A 26614-nucleotide genomic window follows, 5' to 3' on the forward strand; every position below is an offset into this window, starting at 1 on the left:
CTGAACGCTCGCATACAGCAAGGGCGAACAATGATACAAATACCACGGACACAACGAACAAAAGACGCAGACATGAAGCTGTAAAATCTGCATTCTCTTCCTATCCATACTCCCCACAAGAAACACCACATCTGACCCTCACAATCTGCAGCCGCAAGCAAGAAGCAACAAAGGGGTATAGGCGCTGTCTCGCAAACAGAAGTGACCCATTCAAACTCCACTGCTCAATGCTTCAAACGCCAATTTCCATGCAACAAACAAAAGGAATCCTGCTCATGTTTCTTCACTCCTCCACCGCCTCAGCCATGACATGCTCTCCCTCATCCAGCACGCCCATGACCGTCTTCAAATTCCTCAACATCTCGTCGGCATGTGCGACGAGCAATAGCTTCTCTGCATTCGCGGGCAAGCCCAGGTAGGTTGGAGGCTCACGCTCAGGCAGCTCCTTCACCCACTGCAGGAAGACGTTCTTCGCCGTACCACTTGGCAACGGCGAGCCAACAGCACTGTCTTCGGCTACCGCACCGATCAAATTGAAACCCTCCTCAAACGCATCGGCCGTCATAGTCTTGGAGACAAGGTCTTTCAGGGCCGCCATATCGCCAGCATCGTCGACCTTGCCGCCGTACATCTCCGAGATGAGCTCGCGAAGCATGTCCCATGGGATGCTCTTAGGCGCCACATTGGACCGTCCTCGCGCAACGTTGTCGGTCCACCATTGGATGATGAAAGCTGAGCAATCGAAGTCGGCATCATTGAATTCCCAGAATCCCTTCCATCCGAGTCGCGGTGCGTAACGAAGACGCTCCTGGACGACAGCGTGCAAGAAGGACAGCAAAAAGTGCACACGGGCCTTCTCCACTGGTTGCTGAACTGCCTTGTCTGGCAGCGAAGTGAGGGTGTCCCTCATGTTGGCACGAATGCCGGCGGGCTGCTCGTACATGAGGACCCTCGATGCACGAAGCAAGCTTGATGGTATCTTGGGGCTGGTCTCCATCGACAAGAACAAGCGGAAGTCCTTGTGTGGCTTGAGCGAGTCGATACGCTTGACCAAGTTCTGAAGCCACTCAGTAGCAAGATGGACGTTCTTGATGAGCACCCACGAGCCATTCGCAGCAGCACCCGCAAGCGCAGCATCGGCACTCGACACGCTCTCGTTCGAACCCATAGCAACGCTCGTACAGCTGGCTTGTGTGCGTTCGACAAGCTGATCGACCTTGTAGGAAGCATCGAATCCTGGACTGGAGCACAGCGCGATCGGCGAGCTGGCAGTTGTATCCCGAGCAATTCGTCCAAGATCCTCTGCGACATCGAGGAAGTCTTGACCAAAGACATTGTTGATGAACCGCTCAGTGGCAGGAACCAGCCGATCCATACGGAACAGCTTGACCAGGACCAGTTCTTTGAGTGCCTTGTCATTGTCACTTCCACCAGTCTGCGCAACGCCAGGCACGCACTCTTCCGCTCGCTCGGTCGCCAAGAACGTCGTCCACTCTGGAGTATCGGGGCTAGCGACGATGTCTTTCAGACCCTTGACTCGTGATGCGAGACCCAGTGCTTTCTCCTTGTGCTCAGGTGTATGATTGACATCGCTCCCTACAAACGACTCGTCAAGCAGGGTGTCGAGGTAGCTCTTGTCCATCGGGAAGGGTGCAGCCTGCGCAAGCAGGACAGCGAAGGTGAGTCCGTCCTTCTGCAAAAGTGATGCCGAGGTCTCGTTGTACGTCTTCGCAAACAATGACCGTACAATTGAGTCGATACGCTTCTTGGGGTCTCGATCATTCGACTCTCGAGCAGCTTTCAGAACAGACTCGAAGATGTCCACGAAGTACTGCAGTGAGAACTGATAGAAGTGATGGACGTGGTACAGTTGCTCCAGAACCGCAAAGATGGCCGAACATGAGCGTGCAATGATGTCGTAGGTGCTCATGATGCTGTTGACTTCGTTCATGACACCTTCAGTCTCGGATGCCTTGGCGGTGATCTCTGCCGCTTCATTCTTGAGCGTCTCCAGAGTCTGAATGACATTCTCATCATCAAGGATGTTGCCGCGTGATTCATTGAGCGCTTGTAGCAACATGCGCTCGAGACGTCGCAGACGTTGTGTGAACTCGCCCTGCATCTTGACGAGATTCGATCTGCGCTCATCGACGTCGGGTCGCTCAGACTTCAACACATCGTTCAGCGTCTGGGTCTTCAAGCTACTCTGCGTGACCGTGAAGTTGACAAAGGTGGTTCTGCTGCAGACGTCTGGCGCGAATGGTGCTGACGGATCCCTAGTGGACAAGTAGAGCTTGAACGCTGGCGAAAAGTCGATCTCTTGTCTGCCAAGCTGAATGAGAACACGGCCTCCGGTACGCTGATACTCCTTGTTGAGGACATGGTTGAGGATCGGATCGATGTGCTCAGCGTCTTGAATAAGAATAGGGTTGCCGAAACGCAGCGCACTCTCCAGCTGCTTGACGAATGAGCTGTCCAGGAAACTGGTGACCGTGAGTCGCCTCTCCTTGCTCTCGTTCTGCAGGAACTCTGTAACACGGCCAGACGGGTCGATGATGAGCGGGTATCGATTGTATCGCTTGAGCATGATGGCATTCTCAGTGCAGAGCTCGTCAACCGGCAATCCATTGTCATGCCATTGTTGACGCTCATCAGCCGTCGATAGGTATTCAGACAGCGCATTCTGGGCCTTGAAGGCAATGCCCGAGCTTGAAAGCTGGAGCGACCAGTCCTCCAACATGGCACGGCGGTACTGTTGATCGTAGAAGCCAGCATACGCGAGGAAGCCTGAAGCCAGGAAGACATCGCCGATGATGGTCTCCATCTGTACCTGGAAGGTCTTGCTGCCCTCCTCCCAACGTCCACGTTCGGAAGACAGACTGTTGAGCAGACGCATGCTGCGGTCGACCTTGGACTGCACACGGCTCATCTCTGCCTTGATGGCTTCGGTCTGACTGATGAGCGAGGCGTACTCGGACTTGTACGTGGCAATACTCTGCTCAAGTTCCTGTAGAGTATTCTCGATGGCCTTCGCCTCGGCCTTGGTCTGGAGCGCTTCCTCTTGCAGTTGATCGACCTCCTCTCGCAGAGGTCCAACACGATCCAGGATCTCAGAATAGTTGACTTGAGCGTGGACCCATTGGACCAACGGACCACAAGCTTTACTTGCACGGTTGACACGCTCGAAGGAGAACTCATCGTCCTTCGAGATATAGTCCGCCTTCATCTTGGATCTGTGCTGAGCTGTCATTTGCTTCTCGTTGTCGTAGTTGACGATGCTGGCGATGAAGTCGTCGCGGCGGACAATACCGACAATTGTCTTCCAGTCGGGAGCCTTGTGACCAAGCAGCGTGCAGACAGCCTCCAGTGCAAGCTTGACACCAGCTGGAGGATTCTGCATGGATCGTACTTCAGTGAGGTGCTGACGCTTGATATTGCTGACGCTGCGCTGGGCTTCTTCGACAGCTGGCTCGGCCTTGGCCAAGTCATTGAGCACGACTTCTCTCCGCTCAGCCACGACCTTCTCCTGCTTCTCGAGGGCAGCCTGGATATCGAGCGATGTTGCACGTCGCTGTTCGGCCTCACGTTGATCTGCGACCATACGCTGCAGCTTCTCGCTAGCCTCTGCGTCTTTCCTCTCTAGCTCAGACTTCTTCTCCGCGAGGCTCTTCTTCAGCTCAGACACTTTCTCGACCGTCTCCCGAAGCTTGTCGAGACCGACGTTCAAATGTCGCTGTTGTTCCTCCAGGTCATCACGCTTCTCGTTAAAAAGCTTGACGAACTGAGCGACAAAGTCAAGGAACTGGCGTGGCGTTAAGAATGTTGTCTTGTTCTGTTGGCGCTTTAGACGGTCATTAAATGATCGTAGCGAGTGGTGTACGTGTACCATGGCGTTGACCACAGCATCGCGATGAGATAGCGGCATCTCCAGCTGATCGAAAGCAATGGGCAAGCTGTCGGGAGCGCTGTAATTGCCCTTGTCAATGTCCACGGACTGTGTAAGCTCGAAGGCCACTTGGTACAGCGCTTGGTTAGACCAGTCTCCAAACCAGTTCAGAACGCAACGATTGAACAAAGCCGGACTGGTGGCTGCCTTGGAGCCGAGACCTTCAGATGGAGGATTCATCGTGAAGACCACGTGCAGGTTGCGAACAATTTGCTGCGTAAACCACTTGTAAAGTTCTTCCTGCGAGTCGAGCAGAAGGCCCTGTCGTTGTGCGCCTTCCTTACAGGCAGTCATCAGCGTAGCGTACTCGTCACCCTCGAAGAGACCAGGAACCTCACCGTTGGCCAGCAGTGTGTTCATGCGTTCGAGGAAGCCAGAGTCCAGGACATTGGATTCGTCCATAATGAAGCAGATCTTCTCGCCCTTGCAGCCGCATCTCCGCAGCACATTGCGCAGGTCCTCGTCGAAGTCTTCAGACGAGTATCTGCCGTGGACCTTGATCTGGAACACGGACAGACCGTTCATCCATGCCACGAAGCGCGATAGGGTGGTCTTGCCACTGCCGCTGACACCGATCAGAATGAGGTGGCCCTGTGGCTGCCGGAAGACTCGGTCGATGCGTAGGACATGCTCCAGCACATCGTTGAACAAGATGAGTGGCACATCAAGCTCTTCCTCGCAGAAGGTCCGCAGCCTAGCTTTGACGAAATCGCGAAGTTGATCACGAGCAACTGGGACGTAATTCTTTGATAGCCAGTTGGAGAACAGGATGGGTCGTTGCAGAGCTGCCTCCTCGTCGATGTTGGGGAAGTGCTCCACGGCAATACTGTTCACGGTGTCTTCCGTCCACTGGCGTTCATCGTCAGCGATAAGACGATCAGAGAACAGCCGTAGCGCTTCGTGAGCCCAGATACGGACAAGGCCTTCCAGTGACAGAGTCTCCAGTGGACGAATAGCCTCGTAGATCGCACGAATCCATCTCGTCAACTCACGTGGCGAGTAGACGTAATGTGGTTGGATGTCCGGCGTAAATCGCTTTTGCGATGACAGATAGACCTTGATCATTGCCTGGGTCAAGGCATCGGCGTACCCACGTAGGGTCGGGATGATCTTCAAAACTGCATTGTTGAAGGTGCCATAGATCTGCTTCAATGACAGCTCTCCTGGGTAGTCCACCATGATCAACGGTGCATGTCGCAGGAATCGCAGACCGAGAGGCGTACGTCCAGCATCGGTTGGCGGGTTGCAAGCGCCGACAAATTGGATGCGCTCGAGGCTGACCCAGCTCTTTGTAGTTGTTCGCCAGAATCCGCCATGCTCAACAAGCTGTCGCAGGAACGAGATCACACGCTGAGTGCCGTACTTGTCAGGAGCTGGCAAGTTAATCTCATCGCAGAAGACCACAAGCCAGCGACCGATCTGTCGAGGTGCCATCGTAACACCGCTGAGCGACTTCTTGTAATCGCAGTATTGCTCGAGCGTCTTGACAAGTAAATCTGGGGTTGTTGCGCTTGAGAAGTTCAGACCGACCACCTCCATGTTGGGAAGCTTACGCAGGGCACTAAAGAGCGTCATGGTCTTTCCGGATCCAGGAGGACCGCAGAGCAGGAGAGGCTTGTGCTCGGCCAAGAACGAGTAGAGCACATCTTCGTGGCGAACGGTGTCCAACGTTGGGATGACCAGGTCCGTCTGTGTCACAGAGTGTGTGTTGACTTCAATTGTAGGAACCTGGTTCTGCCATGAAGACCACGCAGCTTCTGGCAAAGTCACGTCGTAATCGATGAGAGAGGTTGTCTCAGTCAAGACAGGCATATCCAGGGTAGCCAGGCCGGCAAGGTAGTCACCGAAAGCCTTCCGGTCAATTAGGGGACAGTCTCCTGTGAAAGACCATACTGCTGCCAGCAGGACCTTCTTCGACAAGTATGCTTCCACTTGATCGTCGTTGAGCGGGAAGTCGGTATGCTGGATGTTGTACTCAAGCACAGATCGACAAGACTTCCGAAGGAGTGAGAACAGCGTGCCGATTGCTCGAATGGAGGTGAACTCCATAATGTGCTTCAAGCTTGCGCAGTGATCCATGGCTTTTCTGACGAAGTCATTCTCGGTGAGTCGTCGGTTGAGGATCTCCGCCATTAGGTTCTGGGTAGCAAGGCGTGCTTCAGAGGACGTAAGTGTGCCTGTGTCCTCCTCCAGATCCTCGAAAGTGGCAGTGCGAAGCTGGGCGATGTATCTTGACAGCATGACATCGATGTCCACGGTGTCGTCGCTGAACCACACCATACCACATCGACTGACGGTGGCCAGAGTGGCATAGCGAAGCGTTTCAACCTCGAACATGACACGAACATTGGATGGTAGACCAAGACGTTCACCGTTTGGTAACGTAAGCAGTTTGTTGTCGTCCAGCACACTGTTCAAGTTCTCGACCCACTCTGGATCGACATCACCGTCGAAGATAATCCAGTGGCGCTTGCTATCCTCACCACGCAGGTTGTCAACAACCTTGCGCAGGATGCTGGTGAACAGACCATCGGTCCACTCGCGTGTGGTGCTGTCCAAGCTACCGTACAGGCTTTCCTTGGACATGACCTTGGGATCGATGACATGGCAGACGCCTTCGACACCATCGACCTTCTGCAAAGCAGCGAGCAGTGCTTGCCATGCGGTGGACTTGCCAGTACCGGAATTACCAACCATCATCACACCATGGTGCAGGTGTTGGATCTGGTACAGTTGCAGGACCTTGGTGAGCCACGAGTCGGTTGCAACGAGCTTGCGCTCATCAACGACTTCCTGAAGAGCACCGCGCAGTTTCTCCAGGGATGCTGGTACATACTGGACGCCGGGGAAAGCCTCGCCTTCGATTTGCGCCATCATCAGAGCATCGTCTCTTACCAACTTCGGTGCGATCGTCTCGCGAATACTCTGGACGATGATCTGTGGCTCCACGACAGTGTCAGCTTCTTGAGCGTCTCCATCAGCAAGTCGCGCTCGCTTCAACCCTCCAGAGCTGACCAGGACACTCTTCAAGGCACGCAGTCCAAAGTCGTAATGCGGTTGCTTGGACAATGAACCACTGCACCTGTCGAAGAAAGGCACAGTCTGCCTCGACAGAGTCTTGGCCTCTGAGAAACCTTGTGAGAAGAGCATGACTTCTGCAATGATCTCCTTGTCAGGCTTCGACATTGCCACACTGCGGAAGAGCTTCTTCAAGTTGTCTGGCAAGTTCGAACGCCCAGCATAACCAGGGTTCATAGTGATGAACATGCCGGTCAGTGGGTGGACCTTGAGTGATCTGCCGAGAAGATCAATCTCAGAGCCAGCATCCTGCGCACGCTTTCGCAGGCCGACCTGAATATTCTGGATCTGCTGGGAGACGGCCGAGAGAATGCGCTCCTCCAATCTATTGAACTCATCAAAGCAACCCCATGCACCCACTTGCGAGATACCGAGGAAGATTCGTCCCATGGCTTGGAAGTCGAATGTGTCGTCACAGTTGAAGACGAGAGTGAAGCGACCGAGCTGCACACCAAGTGCTTTGACGGACTCGGTCTTTCCAGTTCCTGCTGGACCGTAGGGCGAACCACCAAGTCGCTGGCACAAAGCCTGACTGAGTGTGAGGAAACAACGATCCGTGAGAGGCGTGCGTACAAGGCGCTCTGGCACGCCGAGATACTCGAATCCGTACGCAAGCGTGGCGTTGGCGACTCGAATTTGCATTCGCTCGAGGGGAGCAGCGCTGCCATCGAAGTCGTAGCGCATCTGGAGTAGCCAAAGGTAGTGGCCAGGCGAATCGGCACCGCCGCTGATGAGCTTCTCAATAGTATCTCTCTGGTGAACGAACTCCGTGATGAGGTGTTCGCACTTCTTGCGGTAGACTGGCTCCAACTCTCGCAAGACAGAAGCTGCGAGGAACTTCAGCTTGTTAACCTGAACTTCGAACAGCTTTTGCAACGCGTCTCCGCCTTGCTGTAGTGCAGCTCCAACTTGCGATGTCCAGTAGGCTTGTGTTGCGAGGACGACGATCTGAGCTGGGTACTTGTAGATGTAGCTTTCGAAGCCAGTCTGGTCATCTTGCTCCAAGGTTTCATACTCTGCGACAGCCTCGACCAAGAGTTCTGATAGCGTCTCCCTCATTCCATTCTCAAGCGCACGAAGCCAGTCGTTGATCTTTGGCGTTTGGATAAGGGAGATTGGGTTTCTCAGCATCATCGTCTCACCTTCTCGGGAGGTGAGACCAGAGATGATGGACTCTTCATCCATGACTACTCCAGAAACTCCAGCAAACATCTTCCGCAGATGCTTTGCTATGCGCAGAGTATCGTTGCTGTTGCCGATGATCTCGAGCAAGTCTTCGTCACCGACGAAGTAGAAGCGAGGGAAAGCCACACGTTCCTTCTCCAGATACTCACCGAGAGCTTTTTGGATCTTGTTGAGCAAGTCCGCCAATCGCTCCAGCGAACGCTGCACATCTGGAATGTTCAGCACTTCTAAGACCTGTGGCGAACGGTAGACCTTTTTGAGGACGTTCATGAACTCGCTGTTGATGTTTGCGAAGCGAGATGACTCCACCGGTAGAAGATGCTTGATGTCGGCATTGCCAGTGAAGACGCCCTCCAGATAGACCCATTGACGCTGGACGTCAATCCATACATCGAAGAGGACGTGGATGCGATTGAGTTTGTCCTCCCACGAGGAAGCCTCCTCTTCGAACTCCTTGTAGTATGGTGAATGCCGCATGGCTTGTAGAGAGTTCAAGTGATCGCTGCACTTCGCGAACAGATCGTCCCAGCCACGAATGAGGCGGCATTTGTTCTGATAGTTGACCAGATCGAGAGTGTAGTTCTGCCAGTGCTCACGAACGGACCTCACGAACTCTTCAAGAGCCATCTCACCTTGAGCCTGTGCAATGACATCCCGAATGACAGACTCGCTTGGGCCCAGCTGCAGGTCCCAGACATCTCCAAGAGTCATGGAGATTGCGGAGTAACGCTTCGACGGCTGTAGGTTCTTGAAGATCTTCTGCCAATGTCGCTCGCGGACAGCATCAGATCGCATCTCGGTGAGGAGGGGGTTGACCTTCAATAGCTGCCTCAGGACGGATTGCAGGTGCTCAAAGGCGGCATACGATCGCATTCTGCTGGGCATCTCCTTCGTAGTCTTGATGAGATTGTCGATGGCTTGCCGAAGCTTCCGGGGCTGCACACTGTTCCAAGGCTGGTCGCGCAGGTCGTTAAGCTGCTCCCAGACGACAGTCAAGTTGGCCCACACTGACTTGTAGTCCTGAACCTCAGCCAAGAGGTCAGCCAAGGCATTGTCGGGGCCAGCGGGTAGTTCCAAAGCTTCCTTGGCCTTGGAGACCATCTCAGATTGCTCTTGAAGCTGCGTGAGCTCGGTGTCGAAGCCATCCAGGACCGTCGTTGCTTCAGCGGGAGGAATAGATCCAGATTCGGGCCTCTGCTCTCTCCACTTCTCTGTCATCTCTGCGATTCTCCGGGACACAACTCCATCTTCAGTGATGATCTTGGATCGCAAGCCTTCTGTATGGTCGGCAATCTGCTTGCTCTTCTTGTCCAGGACTTCCATCAAAGCGGTCCACTCATGGTCGACCTGCTCCACATACAGCCAGTCCTTGGGATATTGGAATCGCAGTCGAGAAAGAGTCTGCTGCCCTTGCCTGAAAGTATCCATCTCAGGCTCCCAGATCTTGGTCTGCCGCTTGCAGGTCTGTACAACCGTGATGAAGGACACAGCTTGTGATGTAGAAGTGGCTTGCATCGATTGGCCTTCCAGATCCTTTCTCGCACGCTGAAGCTCGGAGAAGACGTCGACAAGACGCGTCGCGAACATTGACGAGAAATGAGCAAGAAGATCATGTTGCCATTGATCGTACTTGGCATTGACTTTCGACTGCACTTGCTCGTAGTTGATGATCAGGTGGCCAAATGAACGCCGCATACCAGACGTATCGAACGTCTCTCGCTTCTGACGGATCTCGAGGATGAGCTGGAGCCACAGATCAAGCTCCTCGCCTAGGTCGTCTTGGATTTGTTGCAATTGTAGATCCCATAGAGACTGGAATTGCAGCCACTCGTCGACGTATGTTTGACCGACGCTTAGCTTGGCCTCGATTCGATCATAAAGCTCTGCAAGCGAACCCATGCACATGATTGGCAGCTCAGAATAGGTCTTGGTGATGGTCGTGCTGCTTACAGTAAGTGCATTCTCGAAACGGGAAGCTTGAAGGCGCGGCAAGCTACAGACAGTAGCAAGCCAACTGTTCAAGTTGTCAAGCCAGCCAGTTTTGGCATCTTCGAGAGGCGGATCGAGCTGGATGAGCTGGCTCTGCATGAGAATATCATGGCTGAATGTTGCGATGTTAGGTGAACCTGGCTCGCGCTGTTCTTGTTGTTCAGCACTGTATCCATTTTCGAAGTCCTCCGTCCAGTCTTTCAGAGCCTGCTGTAACCGTGCATGGAGTGTATCGACGACTCTCTCGTTGGTCTTGGACACCCAATATGGGATATTCGAGTAAGTCTCGAGGTTGAGCTGATCGATGGCACGCTGTAGAGTCTCCAAGTGGGTGCTGAAAGCTTCGTAGGTAAAGGGGCAGGTCTGCAGCTCTCGTAACGTCGATTCCACGGTCACTTGGATCGTTGACAGAGTTGTGACCTTGCTTTGCAAAGTAGCAATCGAGTTGCCCAGGTTTCGCACAAATTGTACGTGCAGCTTATCGTCGCCGGAACCTCCCAGACCACCTTCATTACTGTGGCGAACGTGAACGTCGTAGGCGAGGACAAATGTATCCCAACGGAGAGGGGCGCCCTTGCCGATAAAGCCTTGCACGCCATTGCGATATCCACTGAGCAAGGAGGTGACCTCCGACATGTTCTCGATTGCCAGATTGGTCTGAGCATAGGTGTTCAGGCTCTCCATCAAGCTGACAGCGAATGGGTACACCCTCCTGGCTTCCTTCGACACGTTGGAAATGGCATGCGGAACGACACAGTTCAGCCAATGCAAATTCCGCACCTCCTTGAACAGGATGATGAGCTGAGAATCGAAGTTGACGTTGATCTCAAGCACGTTGCCACGAGCACGGTTCTGGGTGACAGAGAACAGACGTCCAGAGATGGAAAGATGCCGCCTGCCAATGTCCCTCAACCAATCGTCGACGATAGGCTTAGTGTCCAGCTTTCGACGAAAGCCCTCTCCTAGCTGATTGAGCTTTGCACCATCCGTGTGTTGCTTCCACTGAGGACCCAGGATATCTTCTACCTTGCCAAGGTAGTTGTTCAGCTGTCGCTCGATCTGTCGTGCGCGGATGATGGCTCCAGATATGGGTGGTAAATCGTGCAGTTGCGCCATGCCGTGAGCTTCAGACTGGCCGTATTGGTGGGTGAAGCGCTTCTGCAGGCTATCGATGTCCTCGCGCACGTTGTTCATAAGCTGTACCTGGTATTCTGTTATGGCGCCCTTGATCTTCGGTCGTACGAAGAGGGCATTGAATTTTGAGAAGACACGAAACATCTCGTTGGCACTCTTAGCAACTGCCAGCCGATCTCGTAGTCGTGCGATGATCGAGTTCTCGACACGTGCGGTTCGCTCGTTGTATGCAGCTTCAGCTTGCGTCCATAGACGCTCGCCTTCAGGAGAGATATCGAGCACATCCACGTCCTTAACGGCAGTGTACGCTTGAGTGATCTCTTCGGCAGCATCAACGTCGCCCATCTCCTCGACGATCACTGGAGCGGTTGCGCCGTCAGCGAGATCGACGATGTCCTCGTCTGGTCCAAGAACCGTGGCGATCGTCTTCTGAAGTTGCTCATGGTCGTCTCTGAACTTGTAGATGTAGTTAATCCGGTCTTGGGTCTTATCGTGGCGTTTGGTGATCTTGATGGGCACAAATTTGTCGTGTCGACGGCGCGTGACGTCTCGAGCCACATTTGTGAACTCCTTCAGGTCGTCATCCCAAATGATCCAGAGCTTCTGAACCTCTGCTACAGTCTTTGAAAACTCTCGGAAGTCCGCATGCATCAGCGCTCGGCCATGTAACAAGTCGTGCAGGCGTGAGTCCAAATCGCCAGAGATCGCCTCCACGAGAGCCAGCGCTCGCTTGATCGGATAGGGGCAGATGCGCAGCTTCTTGTTGAAGTGATTGAAAACATCGTCCAGTGCATCACGCAGCTTCTCAACCGATGTCGCAGACAAAAGCTCTTCGATGGGGAAGCCTTGAAAGAGCTGATTATACCTCTGCACTTTATCTTTCGTCTCTTTCAAGCGGGTATCTGACTGGAAGCTTGCAGTGATTCCATGTCTCTTTGCCTTCTCCAGAATCTTCATAGTGAGCGAGACACCTCCACTTGCGAGCTGTGCCTCGATCCCTTCTATTGCGCTCTCCATGGTGAGCCAAAAGTTCTTCTCTTGCGAAGTAGTGCCAACATCAGGATCATCCGTTATTCTCGTGAAGTCTCGTATCTGCTTGATCCATTCATTGACCATGCTCTGCAGTCTATTCAAGAGTGTGCTGTCCGTGACCAGGCTGTCCGGTATCTGGATGGCTGCGGCCTGAGGATCTCCGTTCGCCTCAGCGAGTTGTGCTTGTACCGCCTCATGGATTTGCAAACGTGGCGCCTCAACCTCAATGTTCTGCTGTAGATTCTGCAGAGTGATCTCCAGGTCTGCCAACTTCCGCCTCGCTCCAGATATGCCTGTCCGAGCTTCACCATCTGTTCTGCTAAGCTTATCTCCAGCTGCTTCTGATCCTCTCGCGGCAGCTTCAAAGAACGGAGTGAGGGCACCCCGCACGAATGAGTGCAGGCTTTCATACGGAGATATCGCTGATCCAGACTCTGATCCGGACAGACCAGAAAGTGAGAGATTGACGACCGAGATTTGCTTGCTGATCGGTACGTCCGGCGATATAGAAGTCGGTCTCTTCAGAAAGGCCACGCAGCCAACGGTTCCGGAAGAGTATGACACCTCCGAGCTGAGCACATACTTATCGTGATGCTGCGGTCCTTCGCCATTCACAGTGCCGTTTGTCTGTGTCGAGGGTGCCTGCTTTAGCACATACAGCGCCATCTGCTGTTCCAGCGCAAACCGCATGCATCTTGACACCGTATCGTCCAGTTGTGATGAGTTCAACAGACTCCCCGGCGCGCGCAGCTCTTGATCTGTGGCTCCCAGCGTGACTTCCAGTACGCTTGCGAGGTATTTGATGATGGCCTGCGGTTCGACCGACGATGGAGCGGGCGTGGCCGGCGTGCCATTAGCCACGCCATTGACTCCGGGGACCACGGGGTCCTCCATGGTGAGGTTCTACGATCGCGCAGCGTAGGAGGTTGTGGACATCATTTAGCGACTTTGTGATGTCCAAGGTCTAGTTCATTTGGGGGGTCGCAATTCAGAGTGATGGTGCGGCCGTCAGTCGTCGTCGGTGTAAGGTCGAAAGGTCCAAGTTCCAGAGGGTCCGGAATGAAGGTAGGGAAGGATTAATCGTCGTTGTGGCAGTTCGAGTTGGCGGTGGGTAATGGAGATGTTGTTCCTGGACTTTGTTTCACCACCAACTTGGACGCGTTCTTGTCCTGAATCGCGCAGCGGCCAGATGCCGAAGCCGAAGATATGCCGGGACGTGCAGGCACGTGATTGCGGTTCGTTATAAGACAAGTGAGTAGAGACTTCATGGCAAGCCAAAATAGACGAATTGTTATGTACTTGAGTAAACCGAAGCTGTCTATGTTCACGCAACATGGTTCACTGACGAACGCCCCAGCGCCGCTGCTTCGGTCCTCAGAATTGTACACCTCATGATATCCCAAGCTTTGCAAAAAGAAGAGGGTTGCCTTCCACGGCTAGCCATGCTATGCCCGCATATACGACTAGCTTCGTGATGACTTCGACATCGTACCTGATTCGGGGCTTCTCCAGCGTCGAGAACATCTTCTGATCGTTCTTTTCGTCTTCCTTGCCACTATCACTGAGATTTCCGTTCTCACTCGCCGGTGGCGTCAAGAGTTCTCTGCCCGGGGCATTGACTTGCAGCGATGATGTTGATATGTTCGATGCGTTCGGCTCCGGTATCATGTATGACGCCGACTCTGGTGATTCGTCCGGAGTCATGGGGTTCTGTACTTCGGCGATGGAAGGTGTTGTGGGTGCTTTCAGAGATGAGGATGAAGACTTTGGCTTTGGCCCGCCTGCTGCCTTTTCTTCTCGTCGAAGCTGCTGGCGAGATGCAATGAGCTCTCGTGCATCGGCTTCGGATTGTGGTCCCACTGAAATAGTCCGCTTTCGCCGGCGTATCGAAGAGAGCATTGCTGGGATCTCGGATGCGGTAGGCAGAACTTTGTCATCTCTTCTCAACGGTGGCACAGTGTTGTAGTCCCTGCGAAATGTTAGCTACTTCCAAAAACTCAAGTACCTCAGTCATCGCACCTTGACTGGAGAAAGTAGCGTCGAGGTATGTTCAATCCGTAGTGACTGATGAAGCGGAAGACAGGAGGCAGGAAGCTTAGTAGCAATGGCTTCATCACTGCCCGCCATATGAATACCACGACGATACCTCCGACCAACCTCCCAGCAGACTTGAGAGGATCAAGATTCGAATAGTCGTACATTGTGGCAAGACCATCTGTCGGCGGGTGTGCTCCAGTCAAGACTTTTGCGTAGTGCCACGTCCCAAGTGAGCAGCCCATGACGACTCCAATGAAAGCGACGCTGTCGTCGAAGCAAGGGCAGTTATCAGCTGGTTCAGGGTGGAAACGAACTGCCAGAGCCAAGATGGCCACGACAACGGTGGGACGTATCCAGCCATCTCCTATTATCCATGTGTCGAGGGCCAAACCGTATGCCACTCGCAGACCGGTAATGAGAGCTCCCAAGGCTGCTCCAAAAATGACGTCGAAGAAGCCATGCATACCGCAGTACATGCGCCCAATGCTGATAGATGTGGCGTAGCACAGACATGCGACTACCAAGAGGTTGAAAGTGAGCGGTGCGTACTCGTCCCGGCCGGCCCAGAGGTTGTATAGGCAGAAGACGGCCACAGAGACCGCGTTTGTAGTGTGCGTTGAAGGAAAGCCATACTCCAATGCAGCCGAGCCAGACATTGTGATACGCTGCAACGGAGGTGACAGCGGTCTTGGAAGACATACGAGATCCTTTGCAAAGCCACTGAAATATACACCAGCAGCCAGCATATGCACTAGAGCGATCCCCAGGTCAGGATATCCACACCAAAAGCAGATTGGCAACGCCGTCATGAAGAAGGTATGCGTTCCCAAATTCGCAGTGATGGCAAAGTAGGAGTCCAGAACAGGAGACCGTAGCGCAGTCTGCATGCGAGCCAGATGGGGAGTCTCGGATCGCACAACAGGAATCAGCCATCTTCGCAGTCGATACCGCCACTTTGGCAAGCGGCGCTCATAATGACTGAGTCCTCGCAGGCCCGCGTCAGGATCCGGCGATGGAGTGCGCAGATGGGCCTGGTATCGAGAACTGAGCCTGTTGGTCATAGAGAGCGAGCGTTGCGGAAGCCGAGGTGGGACATCTGCTGGAGGTGCGATTCAGGCCGTCGGTGAGATAAGCCGGAAGACACGTATCGGCGGCTACAGCGACATGCGGATCTCGTGTCAGGAGCAAGATTGGCGATTGACCTTCCGCAGCTCCATCAATATGGGGTTGTTTCGAACATTCACACAGCCGGACGAGGTGCGGACGACGGAAGCACACATGGACGTGAGGTTCAAAGTCAAAGATTGGGTGCTAGCGTCTCTTGGCCGCTCCGCCAATCACGAGCTCCCGCCGACGCGCTCGTCTTCACATGAGACTTGGACAGCACGCAAACCGGGAACAGGACGAAGACAACCACGGCACTTGGGAATAGGCTCGTGGAACTAGGCGCACGCTCTCCTCATCTTCAGGGATGATCGTGTCATGAACATCGCCCAGACACGAGATGTGACGGAGACGCCAAGCCCATCACCACAGCAACCGCCTGTTTACTTTTAGAAACAGCCGCCCGGTCCTCTCGACACCTCGACCACCGTCACCGTCACGCTCCCACACTTTGACATTCCTCCCCCCGAGCAACCAACGCTACTAAATCATCCATTCCAGAGCACGCGTACAGTACACAACAACATTCTGTTCCAGAGCGGCGCCACCATGTCCATCCACGCCGTCAACCCGAACGTCGACAACCTCCGGCGCAAGAACAGCAGCAAGTCCTTTCTCACACGCGGCGACAGCTATCGAAGGTCTACGAGAGGTAGCGACGGCACTGTGAATACGACAAGCACTGCGAGAACCAACATCACGGCGCCGCCCGAGTATAGCAAGAAGTTCGTCGTCGTCGGCGATGGAGGGTGCGGGAAGACTTGCTTGTTAATCAGCTACTCGCAAGGATACTTTCCAGAGGTGAGGGAGGGATGATACATGATACTTGAGGCGCAGAGACTAATAAATCTTCAGAAATACGTACCTACGGTTTTCGAGAACTACATCACTACTGTCGAGCACAAGCCATCGGGAAAAGGTGTCGAGCTGGCCCTTTGGGATACTGCAGGACAAGAAGAGTATGACAGATTGAGGCCGCTGTCATATCCAGAGACAGATCTGCTCTTCGTATGCTTTGCGATTGACTGCCCTAATTCCCTTGAGAATGTTCTGGACAAGGTACGTCGCCTTTCACCCCTGACGGCTTCTCTTACTAACACCGAACAGTGGTACCCTGAAGTCCTCCACTTCTGCCCAACAACACCCATGATACTCTGCGGCCTGAAGTCCGATCTTCGACACAAGCGCACATGCATCGAGCTGCTCAAGACCCAAGGGCTCACTCCCGTCACCCAACAGCAAGGCAAAGCCGTGGCGCAAAAGATGGGCGCATTATATATGGAGTGTTCCTCCAAGGAGATGGCCGGTGTCCACGAGATCTTCGACACCGCGATCGACATGACCGTCCGCGGCCAGGATCAACAGGCAGAAGAACTTCGTGCACCTGGCAGCAGGAGTAGTCCTGCAGGAGGGAGCATGCCCGTCAAGCGGCAGAAGCGCAGTAAATGCAAGATCCTCTAAGTCAGAGAGGATTGACTTTTATTGTTGTGTTCTGTTGTATTGACAAGCGTGTTTCTCTTTTGCAGGTGACGAAAAGCACCGTCAAGTGCAGAAGATTGGGCGAAGACTGCCGCCGCCGTCTCCACCCACGTTCATACAGCAGATGGGCACGATGCGCTTCTTCTTACGGGAGATGCGAAATCTCCTGTGGGGTGGCGTACGGCGATGAAGGTAGTGGTGACCGAAAAGCAGAAATGATTGGGAAGCCCAATGGATATGAGGTAAACAGTATCGAAGGTTATGGATGGTCCACGCATGATACACGAGCATTTCTTGGGCGAAACGGCGTTTGGGATGAGGGCTTTGCTTCTTTTGATGACGGCCGGAGATTCTTCGAGACTTGCGCTGGACGCTCCAGAACCGCGTGTCTGCGTGGTTGGATTCATGATAAGGACATCTTGTAGTAATCTTTCACACGATCCGGTCGATGAGAAACAATTTTGTTGTGTTCATGACATGTTTCCTGATTCCTTCCTCTCATGGGTATCATTGCTCTTCTTCCTTTTAACGCCATCGTATAGAACCATTCAGTTCAGTACATCACTGTCCCTCAGCTGCGCCCTCCTTCGCGTCCTTGTTCTCCTCCTTTTCTGGCTCTTTTGCCATGATGTTCTCGATTTGCGACCACAAGCCTTCGACTTGTCCGAACTCGTTGCCGACCTATCCAGCTCATCAGCCAGAGCCATGAAGCATACCTGCTACTCTACATACCGCTATTACGCCCTCAAGACTTCGGTTCAGCTTGTTGATGTTCTGAAGGACGTTTTCGAGGCTCTGCCACGATATCAGCTCGGCTTGAAGGGGGTGTTTTGAACCAGGCTCACGGCTGCCACGTCGTTGATGAGCAATTGGCGCTGCTGCTCGAAGTATTCCTTGTCTCCTGCGCCATTCGTCGCCATGTTGCATTCCTTGATTTGTCGTGGTTCAGTATGTAGGTGGTGGACGTGTCGCGCGACAGAGTTTCGTGTCCAGCGGGCCTCGGCCCGAACGAACATTCACATGGATCTCGTCTCGACCTCTCTTCTATACCATCACTAATACAAAGCCATAGTACCGCAATAACAAGCCATCAAGAGAGGGCGCAGCTCCTATAACAACACAACATCAAAATGGAGTTCATGACCGCCCTCCAAAACAACCAAGACAACCAAAAGCCCTCCCTCTTCGAGATCCTCTCCGAACACGAACTCAACGCCCTCATCCCTCCCTCCATCCGCTACCTTCTCGCCGTCGCAACGCATCGCAGCCCGCGATACCTTCTCCGACTACTGAACAACTTCGACGAACTATACACTCTCCTTTCCCTCGCAGTAGAACGATACTACCTACGAACCTACGGCGGTGGCTTCACAGAGAACTTCTATGGCCTCAAACGAGAGCGCGTACTGCGCATTAAAGGCGGAGATGCTACGCGTGCGCGATTGGGCGCGGCGAATGAGGTGAGGGAGACGTTGAAGTTGAGGAATAGTGACGTCTGGAAGAACCTGGCCGTTATGGTGGCTTTACCGTATTTGAAGAGGAAACTGGACGAGTCGTATGATATCCACGCGGCTGGGGTGAATATGCTTGGACCTGCGTACCGGGATCGCGAGAGATATCCGGCTGATGGGAACGTCAAGCAGAAGTTCCTGTGGGTGTATAAGTGGTTCTTGAGGAATGCCTATCCGAGTGTGAATGCCGCGTATTATTTCTCGATGCTGGCGTGGAATATGGCGTATCTGTTTGACGGGAGCAAATACCATTCGCCGTTCCTGTGGATGATTGGGACGAGGATCAGGAGATTGAATGAAGCGGATAGCAGGGCTATTGCGCTGGCTGAACAAGGTGTTAGTGCTGCTTCTGGACCTGCAGCGAGACCAGGTCAAGGCAATTCGATCTTCAATCCGCGGACATTCGTGAGATTGGTCCTCCCATGGCTGCAGTCTGGACTGAAGCTTGCACTACCCACATCGATCTTTGCATTGAAGTTCCTGGAGTGGTGGCACAACTCAGACTTCGCACGACAGCTGTCGAGGAAGGCAAACGAAGGATTGGAACTGCCTCCACCAACGATCTCTGGTCTTCCTTCCGCGACTGCTCCTACTGTCAAATTCGAAGACAAGTCTGAGAAAGACCAAGGCCCTAGCCGCCGGGACTCTGGCGTCGATGGTCCGCCGATCTCGTCAACCGGTCTCCTTCCCATCTTGACCGTCTCTGCACCCGCGTACTCAGCGCCCGACTCAGAGAACACAACTTCGGTCTGCCCTATCTGCCAAGGTCAAATCCAGATCGCTACAGCAGCTCAGACAGGTTATGTGTACTGCTACACTTGCATCTATAAGTGGGTTGACGGCACGCATCCACGCCAAGAAGCTTTCATGGAGGGATCTGGAGACGAAGAAGGCGCGAAAGGATGGGCTGAAGAAGGTGGCGGCAGTCGTGCTGGGAAGTGGGAAAGCGGTGCTGGAAGAGATGCTGTCACTGGCAGGAGGGTGCTGGGTGGCACGAGTGGGTTGCGGCGGGTGATGGTCTGATGAGGGACATCGACATCTTGCCCAGGTATCGCGGCCTGTAAATACGGCCACCCACGTCAGCTCTGGCATATATTTCCACTCCCATTTTCGACCGATAGACCCCTTACGTTCAGCATGTCTTCGGGCGTGAGCGGCAAACCCGTCAATGCAGCCCGCAGAGGGGCCGGACCATGCAAGAAGCGCGAGGCTTGGGCGTCTGCTGCTACTACGGACGCTGACCAACGACCTGGGACGTTTGCACAGCCGAGAGCACAACACCCATTACGACTGGATTCTCCAATGAACTCACCGAGCTTGGCGCTGCGGCAACCTGCAAACGCTCAAAGAGCTGGACCCCAAATCGACGAGCACCACAGGAATGAGGCGGCACGGGGCAACATCGCCCACTCTCACGCGCGAACGAATATACCCCCACACGCTTCCACACGACGAATCAATGTCCCACTGCAACAGGAGGCTAAAGAGCATCGTGACCACAACTGGGCCCAACTCACGCAGATTCCGCTCTGCCCAAGATATTACGAACCGCATGTTCCTCCGCCATCCTACCTTTCTTACATTGGGCCTGAACTGCATGCTTCGCTACTTTATCATTCGAAACGTATGGGGCCACAGCCGCGACAGCGTGGCTGGTATTCTTCCCCGAAGATCGACCTCATGGCTCCGCTCCAGCATTCGGCGCAAGCTGGATCACAGGGGCTAGAACAGGCCCAACACGTTTCAGCAGGCGGCGGCCAATATGTCTACCCTTCTTCGGCACTTGCTCTGCAGCCGCCTCCACCTCCACGAGCGCATGTACCTCCGCAACTCGAGAAGACAAGTCGTCGCGATCGAATGTCGATATCGTTTCTCATCGGCGCTCAGGACCATGACGCCAACCTCATCCGCGACACCAATTCAGTCCAGGGTGCTGAAATCGAACAAAGACCGGAGGTGGAGGATCCGGTTTGCAAGGCCTTGGAGGACGGACAGCCGCTACCAATCGCGCAACGAAAGCGACGTTTAGGGGAAATCTTGACTCTCACGCAGCAAGAAAATTTTCCACAGACAAGTGCAAGGGGGGCGAAGAAAGTACGCGTCAACGATTCACAGCTGAGCAGCTGCGAAGCAAATCTTGTGCAGGAAGACGCAGCGAATGATATCTGGACAACCGCGTCGTCGCCAATTGCTTCGTTCCTGAGGGAATTGGGAAACGTAGACCACGCGTCTGCTCGGCCGCTCTGAATGCTCCAGGCAGGCTTGATACTGCTAAGCAACAGCGTGAATGATGCTGTTGAGGCCAAGATGCGCATGGATTTTCGAGCTGCAGTGTGGACTCCAAACATGGGTGCTGGGCTCTTTAAGGCTCCCTTTACGAATCCTTTTTAGGGGTCCAGGCACAGGGCAACACCACAGTCATTGCAAGAAACTCGCTTCACAATCCTGCATGATATCAACGACCACATCCCAAAAACATCTCTTTCGATTGATTCATACGTCTTACGACTTGGTTCCACCTCGCTTGCGGTGCTAGCGCCTTCCACTATGACGGTCAACAGCTCGAAAGGGAAAGCTCGCACGGCGCTGGTCTTGGTGAATTTGGCAATGCTTACAACAATGGCAAATCTACCCGTGTATTTGTACCACATGCTTATAAGGGCTACAACTATCGTGGACCTATACCGAGCGTATGCAACCCTATGCCAGATTAGCATGGGGAGCCCGTGTCTTCAGCTCGCTCCTTCAGCCGCACTCAGTGAGGTGGGTCAATGAAAAAGTCCCACCTACGACGCATGAATTGTTTAAAGGGAGTGTCAGAGGACAAAACTTGCATTGCTATTCCACCTGTCCCCTCCAAACCATCACCTTGGACTGCTTATAACACAGAATGGCATCCAAAGAGCTCCCAACGATCCTCCTCATCCCTGGCGCTTTCACTACCCCTGCCTGCTATGACTGGCTTGCACCATACCTCGAAAAGGCTGGCTATCCCATCTCTCGAGCGACACTGCTCTCTACGAACCCGCCAGATGACCCAAGTACCTACACCGCTGAGCGAGAAGGTCTAAATCTTCTAGACAAGTACCTTCTCCCGCTAATCGAATCTGGCAAGGATGTTGTGGTCTTCGCCCATTCATTCGGCGCAACATCCTGCAGTGGCGCATCGAAACACCTGTCGAAGAAATCCCGCGAAAGCAAAGGACTGAAAGGCGGCGTTCTTGGCCTGGTCTACATCGCCACCTGCTTCCCACAGGAGGGAACAAGCCAATTCGCCCTGTTGGGCAGCCCTATGCCGCCATTCTGCAAGCCCGACTTCCCACAACCTGGGTTTCTAGTCTTCGATCCGGCGATCGACACGCTTTACCACGATGTCTCGGATGCCTCTTTGCAGAAGACTTTGGGTGAAGGTCACCTACCACAAGCGATTGCATGTTTCGAGACACCTATCAAGGACCCGCTGTGGAGTGATCCGGAATTGGACGGCAGGAGAGTTTATCTTTTGACCAAGGAGGACAAAGTCTTTCCGCCTGAGGCACAACCAGTATTAGTAAAGGGAAGTGGAGTCGAATGGGATGTTAAGGAGATTGAGGGAGGTCATTGTGCTTTCATTCAGGAGGCGGAAGCTGTTGCGAAAGCGACGATTGAGTCGATCGAGAAGTGGTTGTGAGTCTAATTGAATGCAGCTCTGACACTTGCATAGACTACGGCACAACTACCAACCTCTCCTTCCCCTGATAATCCCAACCCTTTTCAATATCGCGCAGCGCAATAACTCTAGTCGGCAGAGGTGGTATATCAAGCAACACTTTCAGAAGCTCAGGCATCTCTGCAGCACACTGTTCTACGCTCCAAGAACCCAGCCCAGATCCCCGAATGGTAATATCCTTCGACCGGAGAATCGACCCAGGAAGATCAATCGCCGGCGTCGACAACGCCCCAATGTGGACGTATAGGACTGGTTTTGGTGCTTTCAGCGAAGCAAGCAAATGCTTAGTCACCGGGCCGTAGACGTAGTCGAGCACGAGATCCACATCGTCCAGTCCACTGAAGTCGGTCTCCTCCGCCTCCTCAGAGAGCACAATCGTCGTGCCGAGTCCGAGAATATCTAGGGCCGCCTGGTCTCTCGCCACGCCAATGACCGTCTTCGCTCCAAAGTGCCTCGCTATGGCAATCGCAGCCCGCCCACTCGCAGACGTAGCCCCTAGGATCAAGACGGCGAAAGCGGCAGGGAGATTTGAGGTTCGATACTTCAACGCCATCCAACTCGACAACGCCGCATTCATACCTCCCGCAACTTGCACCGGATCCGCCCCCTCAGGCAAAGGAAACACCTTTCTCCTTGGTAGATTCACGTACTCCGCCAGGACGCCCTTCTCGAAGCTGAAGAAGTATACTTCCTTGCCGTCGTCTGTCGTCCCTACGCCGTCGACTCCGGGAATGTGCGGTAAGGGTGCGGAGGAGTAGTGTTTTCCTGCTGCTCGGGCACGGACGATGCGGTGGATGCCTACCGCTGTGACTTTAATCCGGATTTCTTCTGGGTTTGGGGTAGGGAGGTCTGGGACGAGCGTGGCGGTCGGGTTTGAGCCCCAGCCTGTGATTTGGGCTTGGTACATGTTGCGACTGAGATGGCTCACGGTAACACAGACAAGGCAGAGAAATGTCTTGGCAGGTGGGTGCTTTATTATACGAGCATCTACACACCGCAAAGCCGAGATGTTCCGATGATATGGTATAGCATCTCTTGTTCAAGTACAACGAAGAAGTACAACCCGATTACGCCCGAAGGTCGCAAAGCCGTATTCACTGCAGCTAACGCATGTCTCGGCTTTAACGCATGTTATTTTACCCGACCATATCGTCTCGAGGGCCAGCTCTTAAGATTTCGAAAGCGTCTTCTCGACTTTATCCACGCCGAACGCATTCTTCGTCAGGGCATCGCTAAGCCAGGTTGGAAGCATGGCAAGGAAGCGACAGAGCAACGCCGTCGCCCCAGCCCAAACATTGTGAGGCGGCGAAGTTTTCAGGACCTGCGAAACAACGCCCTCTGCCCACTTGCTTGCCAGAACAGCAGCGCCTGCGACTTTATCGCCCCTGAGCACCGTCTCGACATCCTCTCGGGCCGGCTCATACAACGATCCTTTAGCGACCTTCGTTCCGCGGTCCTTGTCGTTGTCCATGTTCTGGAAGATGTTGGATTTCACTGCTCCGGTCTTCAGATCGACGACCTTGACGCCGAACGCTGCGAGCTCTACTCGCTGATGGGCGGAGATCATCGAAATCGCTGCTTTTGAGGCGTTGTAGATCGACTGGAATGGCACCACGACGGCACCGGCGACAGAGGTGTTATTTAAAATCGTGCCCTTGGACTCTACGAGCAAAGGCAGGAAAGCTTGTGTCACCGCGACGTAGGACCATACGTTGAGATCGAAGAGATTCTTGGCTTCCTTTATGGAAGCGTCGGAGAAAGGTATCATGTAGGTGGCTCCGGCGTTATTCACCAGAATGTCGAGGCGTGAAATCTTCTTCACGGCTGCTGTGATTGACGAGTCGTCCATGAGATCGAGCGTCAACGTTTCGATGCCTTTGGCCTGGAGGTTCTTCATCTTATCGGGATTGCGAGCTGTGGCGTAGACGTGCAGACCGGCCTCGTGGAAGGCCACGGCTAAGGCTGCGCCAAGACCACCATCCGAGCAGCCGGTGATGAGGACGGATTTCTTCGAATTGGACGACATCTTTCACAGCAGTTTCTGGAAGGCGGTATGAGGGACGGCAGAGTCCAGCGGGAGGTTCGGACTAGAAGTACTCTGGGAGCTCGAGGACGATCAGGTGAACTACCCTCAACCCTGTTGCGGAACGTATGCCGAAAAGTTAATCCTGCATGGTTCGACGTTCACCAGGACTAATTTAGGTTGCGTCGCGAGAGGCCTTCATGCCCTGACTAATCACTATTTGGGTTCATCAGCTAAGATATTTGGGCTGTGTGTGGCGTATATTCCAGCATATCAGGCGAATCAACCATACCAGTCACAGCCTTGTCGCGATGATTACATTTAACCTTGAGTGTCAATACGCCACAACAACGGCGTGTAGTCAACCTTCCGAGAGGCCTACCGCAACGGTCTCTCAGATTGACATGAAAGACTGGACGAGATGTCAGACAGTATTTCGATTGAGTGAGTGGACGAGTCGAGCTTCGTGCCTTGCATCTTGCTCGGTAAGTTCGCTTCTGTAGTTGTCGCCGACGCCCCGATGCTCAATGTTGACTTGACCGATGCTGCGGATTGCTGATCTATACGCGTTGCCTCGTGATTCTGACCTGATCCATAGCGATTGAGGGTTCAAGAACTCCATGTCAGATTTGTTCGCCATCCTTCCGTGCTTTGAACCTCCCTAACTAATAATCCTCTATAGAGGCAGCAGACAAAGCGACTGCGACGACGGTGTAAATGTCTCACAGTCTGAATTGAAAATGCACACATTTTCGCAAGTCGCAATGGCGAATGCGATCGTATTCCTGTTTTGGCGACGAGTACTTACTCAAATTTGACCCCCAATCTCGATATGGATTACGCATCGTGACCCCCAACAGCATCCCTTGGTATGGCTCTGATATAAATTGGCGCGAACCATTGGCTGCTGTTTGCAAAAGCGTCGCAATCTTCTCGCTGAAATGTGATGGAAAGCGGAAGCGGCACCCAAACCACTCTCCGCTTGCTTCAAGAGACACAGCTCCCCATCAACATCTGTAATATAAAGCAGGAGACAATTTACCAAGTAAGTCGATACGAGGAGAGTACAGATTCCGCCAACAGAGCAAAATGACCACTGTTCAGCAAATCGTCGCCTCTAATGGGCAACTGCATGAGATTCATGAATCCATCACAGCAGTCTTCACCGGGGCTACGCACGGCATCGGGTTAGAGACTCTCAAAGCCTTTCTGAGATACATTTCCAAACCAAAGGCAATATTAGTCGGTCGAAATCGACAGAGATTCGCTCCTGAGCTCGAAGCTCTTCGTCAACTCAACCAAGATGCCGAAATCTCTTTCCTCGAAGCCGAGCTCAGCCTGATCTCCGAAGTCGATCGAATTTGCGAGACCATCAAGCAGAGAACACCAACAAACAGCATTAGCTTACTTTGCATGTCGCAAGGATACGCACCTCTTGGGCCGAGAAGGTTCAATAAAGAAGGTCTCGATGAAGCGATGACACTCGGCGTATACGGAAGAGTTCGCCTGGCAGAAAGACTGATCCACCTCTCGACGTTATCAACGAACGCCCGGGTGGTGTCAATCCTCGGCGGCGCAAAGGAAGACAAGCTTTTCCTCGAAGATATGGAGCTGAAGGAGAATTACAGCGTCATGAACTTCGTGGTCATTTTACCTCGATGATGACCTTGTCCTTCGATGTACTTGCGTCACGTAATACCACAATGTGCTTCGTCCATTACTTCCCCGGGACGGTGAGCACAGGAATGAGGTCAAGGATTCCCAATATGTCGATGCTCATGAGCGTGACCATGTTTTTTGTCACAGCCTTGTTCAGCTTCAAGGCTATCACGCCGCAAGAATCTGGAGAGCGGACGCTAGGGATCTGTTGCTTTGGGCAGGAATTTGAGCGAGGCAGTTTAAGTATCGATCTTGATGGAACGTCAAGCGCAAGTGAGCTGCTGAAAGATTATAGGAAGGACGAGGAAGTGTCGAAGAAGGTATGGGAACATCTGGAGGAGTTGTGGAAGAGGGCTGGGGTGAGTGTGGCCAAAGAATGAAGTAGAAACTCCGACTCAAACAACGACATGTTCAATTCAGAACGATAGCGTTCACGTTGATGTTTCTCCGAGTCAGCATCACGTGCGATCCCATTCCCTCTGCCCTCGGGCAAGCTTTCTCCGCTTTTGACCTCTCCGACTCTCGCACATCTCGTACCGAGGACGAGCAATGCGTTCCATGAAGGATCACAATCAAAGACCGACACATCAGTCGGAAGTGTTGCGAAACTCTTCTCATTGCCTTGATGTCAAGAGAGCTTCGATGTTTGGGTAGCCCACTGGAGTACT

The 26614-nt window shown here is 53.4% G+C and overlaps 9 protein-coding genes across 9 annotated transcripts; 4 read left to right on the forward strand and 5 right to left on the reverse strand.

The window, feature by feature from the left end:
• Positions 1–283: 283 nt before the first annotated feature.
• On the reverse strand, positions 284–13258 carry M409DRAFT_66980 (uncharacterized protein; the record flags this gene model as incomplete). The annotated part of the gene is made up of 1 exon (XM_033817196.1): positions 284–13258. One exon carries the CDS (start codon positions 13256–13258, stop codon positions 284–286), a length of 12975 nt encoding a protein of 4324 aa, XP_033666999.1.
• Positions 13259–13753: 495 nt separating this feature from the next.
• Positions 13754–15462, reverse strand: M409DRAFT_66981 (uncharacterized protein; the record flags this gene model as incomplete). Its single annotated transcript, XM_033817197.1, has 2 exons — positions 13754–14333; positions 14384–15462. 2 exons carry the CDS (start codon positions 15460–15462, stop codon positions 13754–13756), a joined length of 1659 nt encoding a protein of 552 aa, XP_033667000.1.
• Positions 15463–16114: 652 nt separating this feature from the next.
• Positions 16115–17026, forward strand: M409DRAFT_23840 (uncharacterized protein; the record flags this gene model as incomplete). The annotated part of the gene is made up of 3 exons (XM_033806962.1): positions 16115–16366; positions 16421–16624; positions 16673–17026. 3 exons carry the CDS (start codon positions 16115–16117, stop codon positions 17024–17026), a joined length of 810 nt encoding a protein of 269 aa, XP_033667001.1.
• Positions 17027–17605: 579 nt separating this feature from the next.
• On the reverse strand, positions 17606–17964 carry M409DRAFT_23841 (uncharacterized protein; the record flags this gene model as incomplete). The annotated part of the gene is made up of 3 exons (XM_033806963.1): positions 17606–17725; positions 17777–17839; positions 17890–17964. The coding sequence occupies 3 exons, from the start codon at positions 17962–17964 to the stop codon at positions 17606–17608; spliced, it is 258 nt and encodes an 85-aa protein (XP_033667002.1).
• Positions 17965–18174: 210 nt separating this feature from the next.
• On the forward strand, positions 18175–19578 carry M409DRAFT_66983 (uncharacterized protein; the record flags this gene model as incomplete). Its single annotated transcript, XM_033817198.1, has 1 exon — positions 18175–19578. The coding sequence occupies one exon, from the start codon at positions 18175–18177 to the stop codon at positions 19576–19578; it is 1404 nt and encodes a 467-aa protein (XP_033667003.1).
• Positions 19579–21445: 1867 nt separating this feature from the next.
• M409DRAFT_23843 (uncharacterized protein) lies at positions 21446–22225 on the forward strand (the record flags this gene model as incomplete). The annotated part of the gene is made up of 1 exon (XM_033806964.1): positions 21446–22225. The coding sequence occupies one exon, from the start codon at positions 21446–21448 to the stop codon at positions 22223–22225; it is 780 nt and encodes a 259-aa protein (XP_033667004.1).
• A 34-nt stretch (positions 22226–22259) lies between these two features.
• On the reverse strand, positions 22260–23171 carry M409DRAFT_23844 (uncharacterized protein; the record flags this gene model as incomplete). The annotated part of the gene is made up of 1 exon (XM_033806965.1): positions 22260–23171. One exon carries the CDS (start codon positions 23169–23171, stop codon positions 22260–22262), a length of 912 nt encoding a protein of 303 aa, XP_033667005.1.
• A 261-nt stretch (positions 23172–23432) lies between these two features.
• Positions 23433–24290, reverse strand: M409DRAFT_23845 (uncharacterized protein; the record flags this gene model as incomplete). The annotated part of the gene is made up of 1 exon (XM_033806966.1): positions 23433–24290. One exon carries the CDS (start codon positions 24288–24290, stop codon positions 23433–23435), a length of 858 nt encoding a protein of 285 aa, XP_033667006.1.
• Positions 24291–25376: 1086 nt separating this feature from the next.
• M409DRAFT_23846 (uncharacterized protein) lies at positions 25377–25949 on the forward strand (the record flags this gene model as incomplete). The annotated part of the gene is made up of 1 exon (XM_033806967.1): positions 25377–25949. The coding sequence occupies one exon, from the start codon at positions 25377–25379 to the stop codon at positions 25947–25949; it is 573 nt and encodes a 190-aa protein (XP_033667007.1).
• Positions 25950–26614: the final 665 nt, after the last annotated feature.

Source organism: Zasmidium cellare (genome assembly GCF_010093935.1).
Source record: "Zasmidium cellare ATCC 36951 unplaced genomic scaffold M409scaffold_20, whole genome shotgun sequence".
Lineage (NCBI taxonomy): Eukaryota > Fungi > Ascomycota > Dothideomycetes > Mycosphaerellales > Mycosphaerellaceae > Zasmidium > Zasmidium cellare.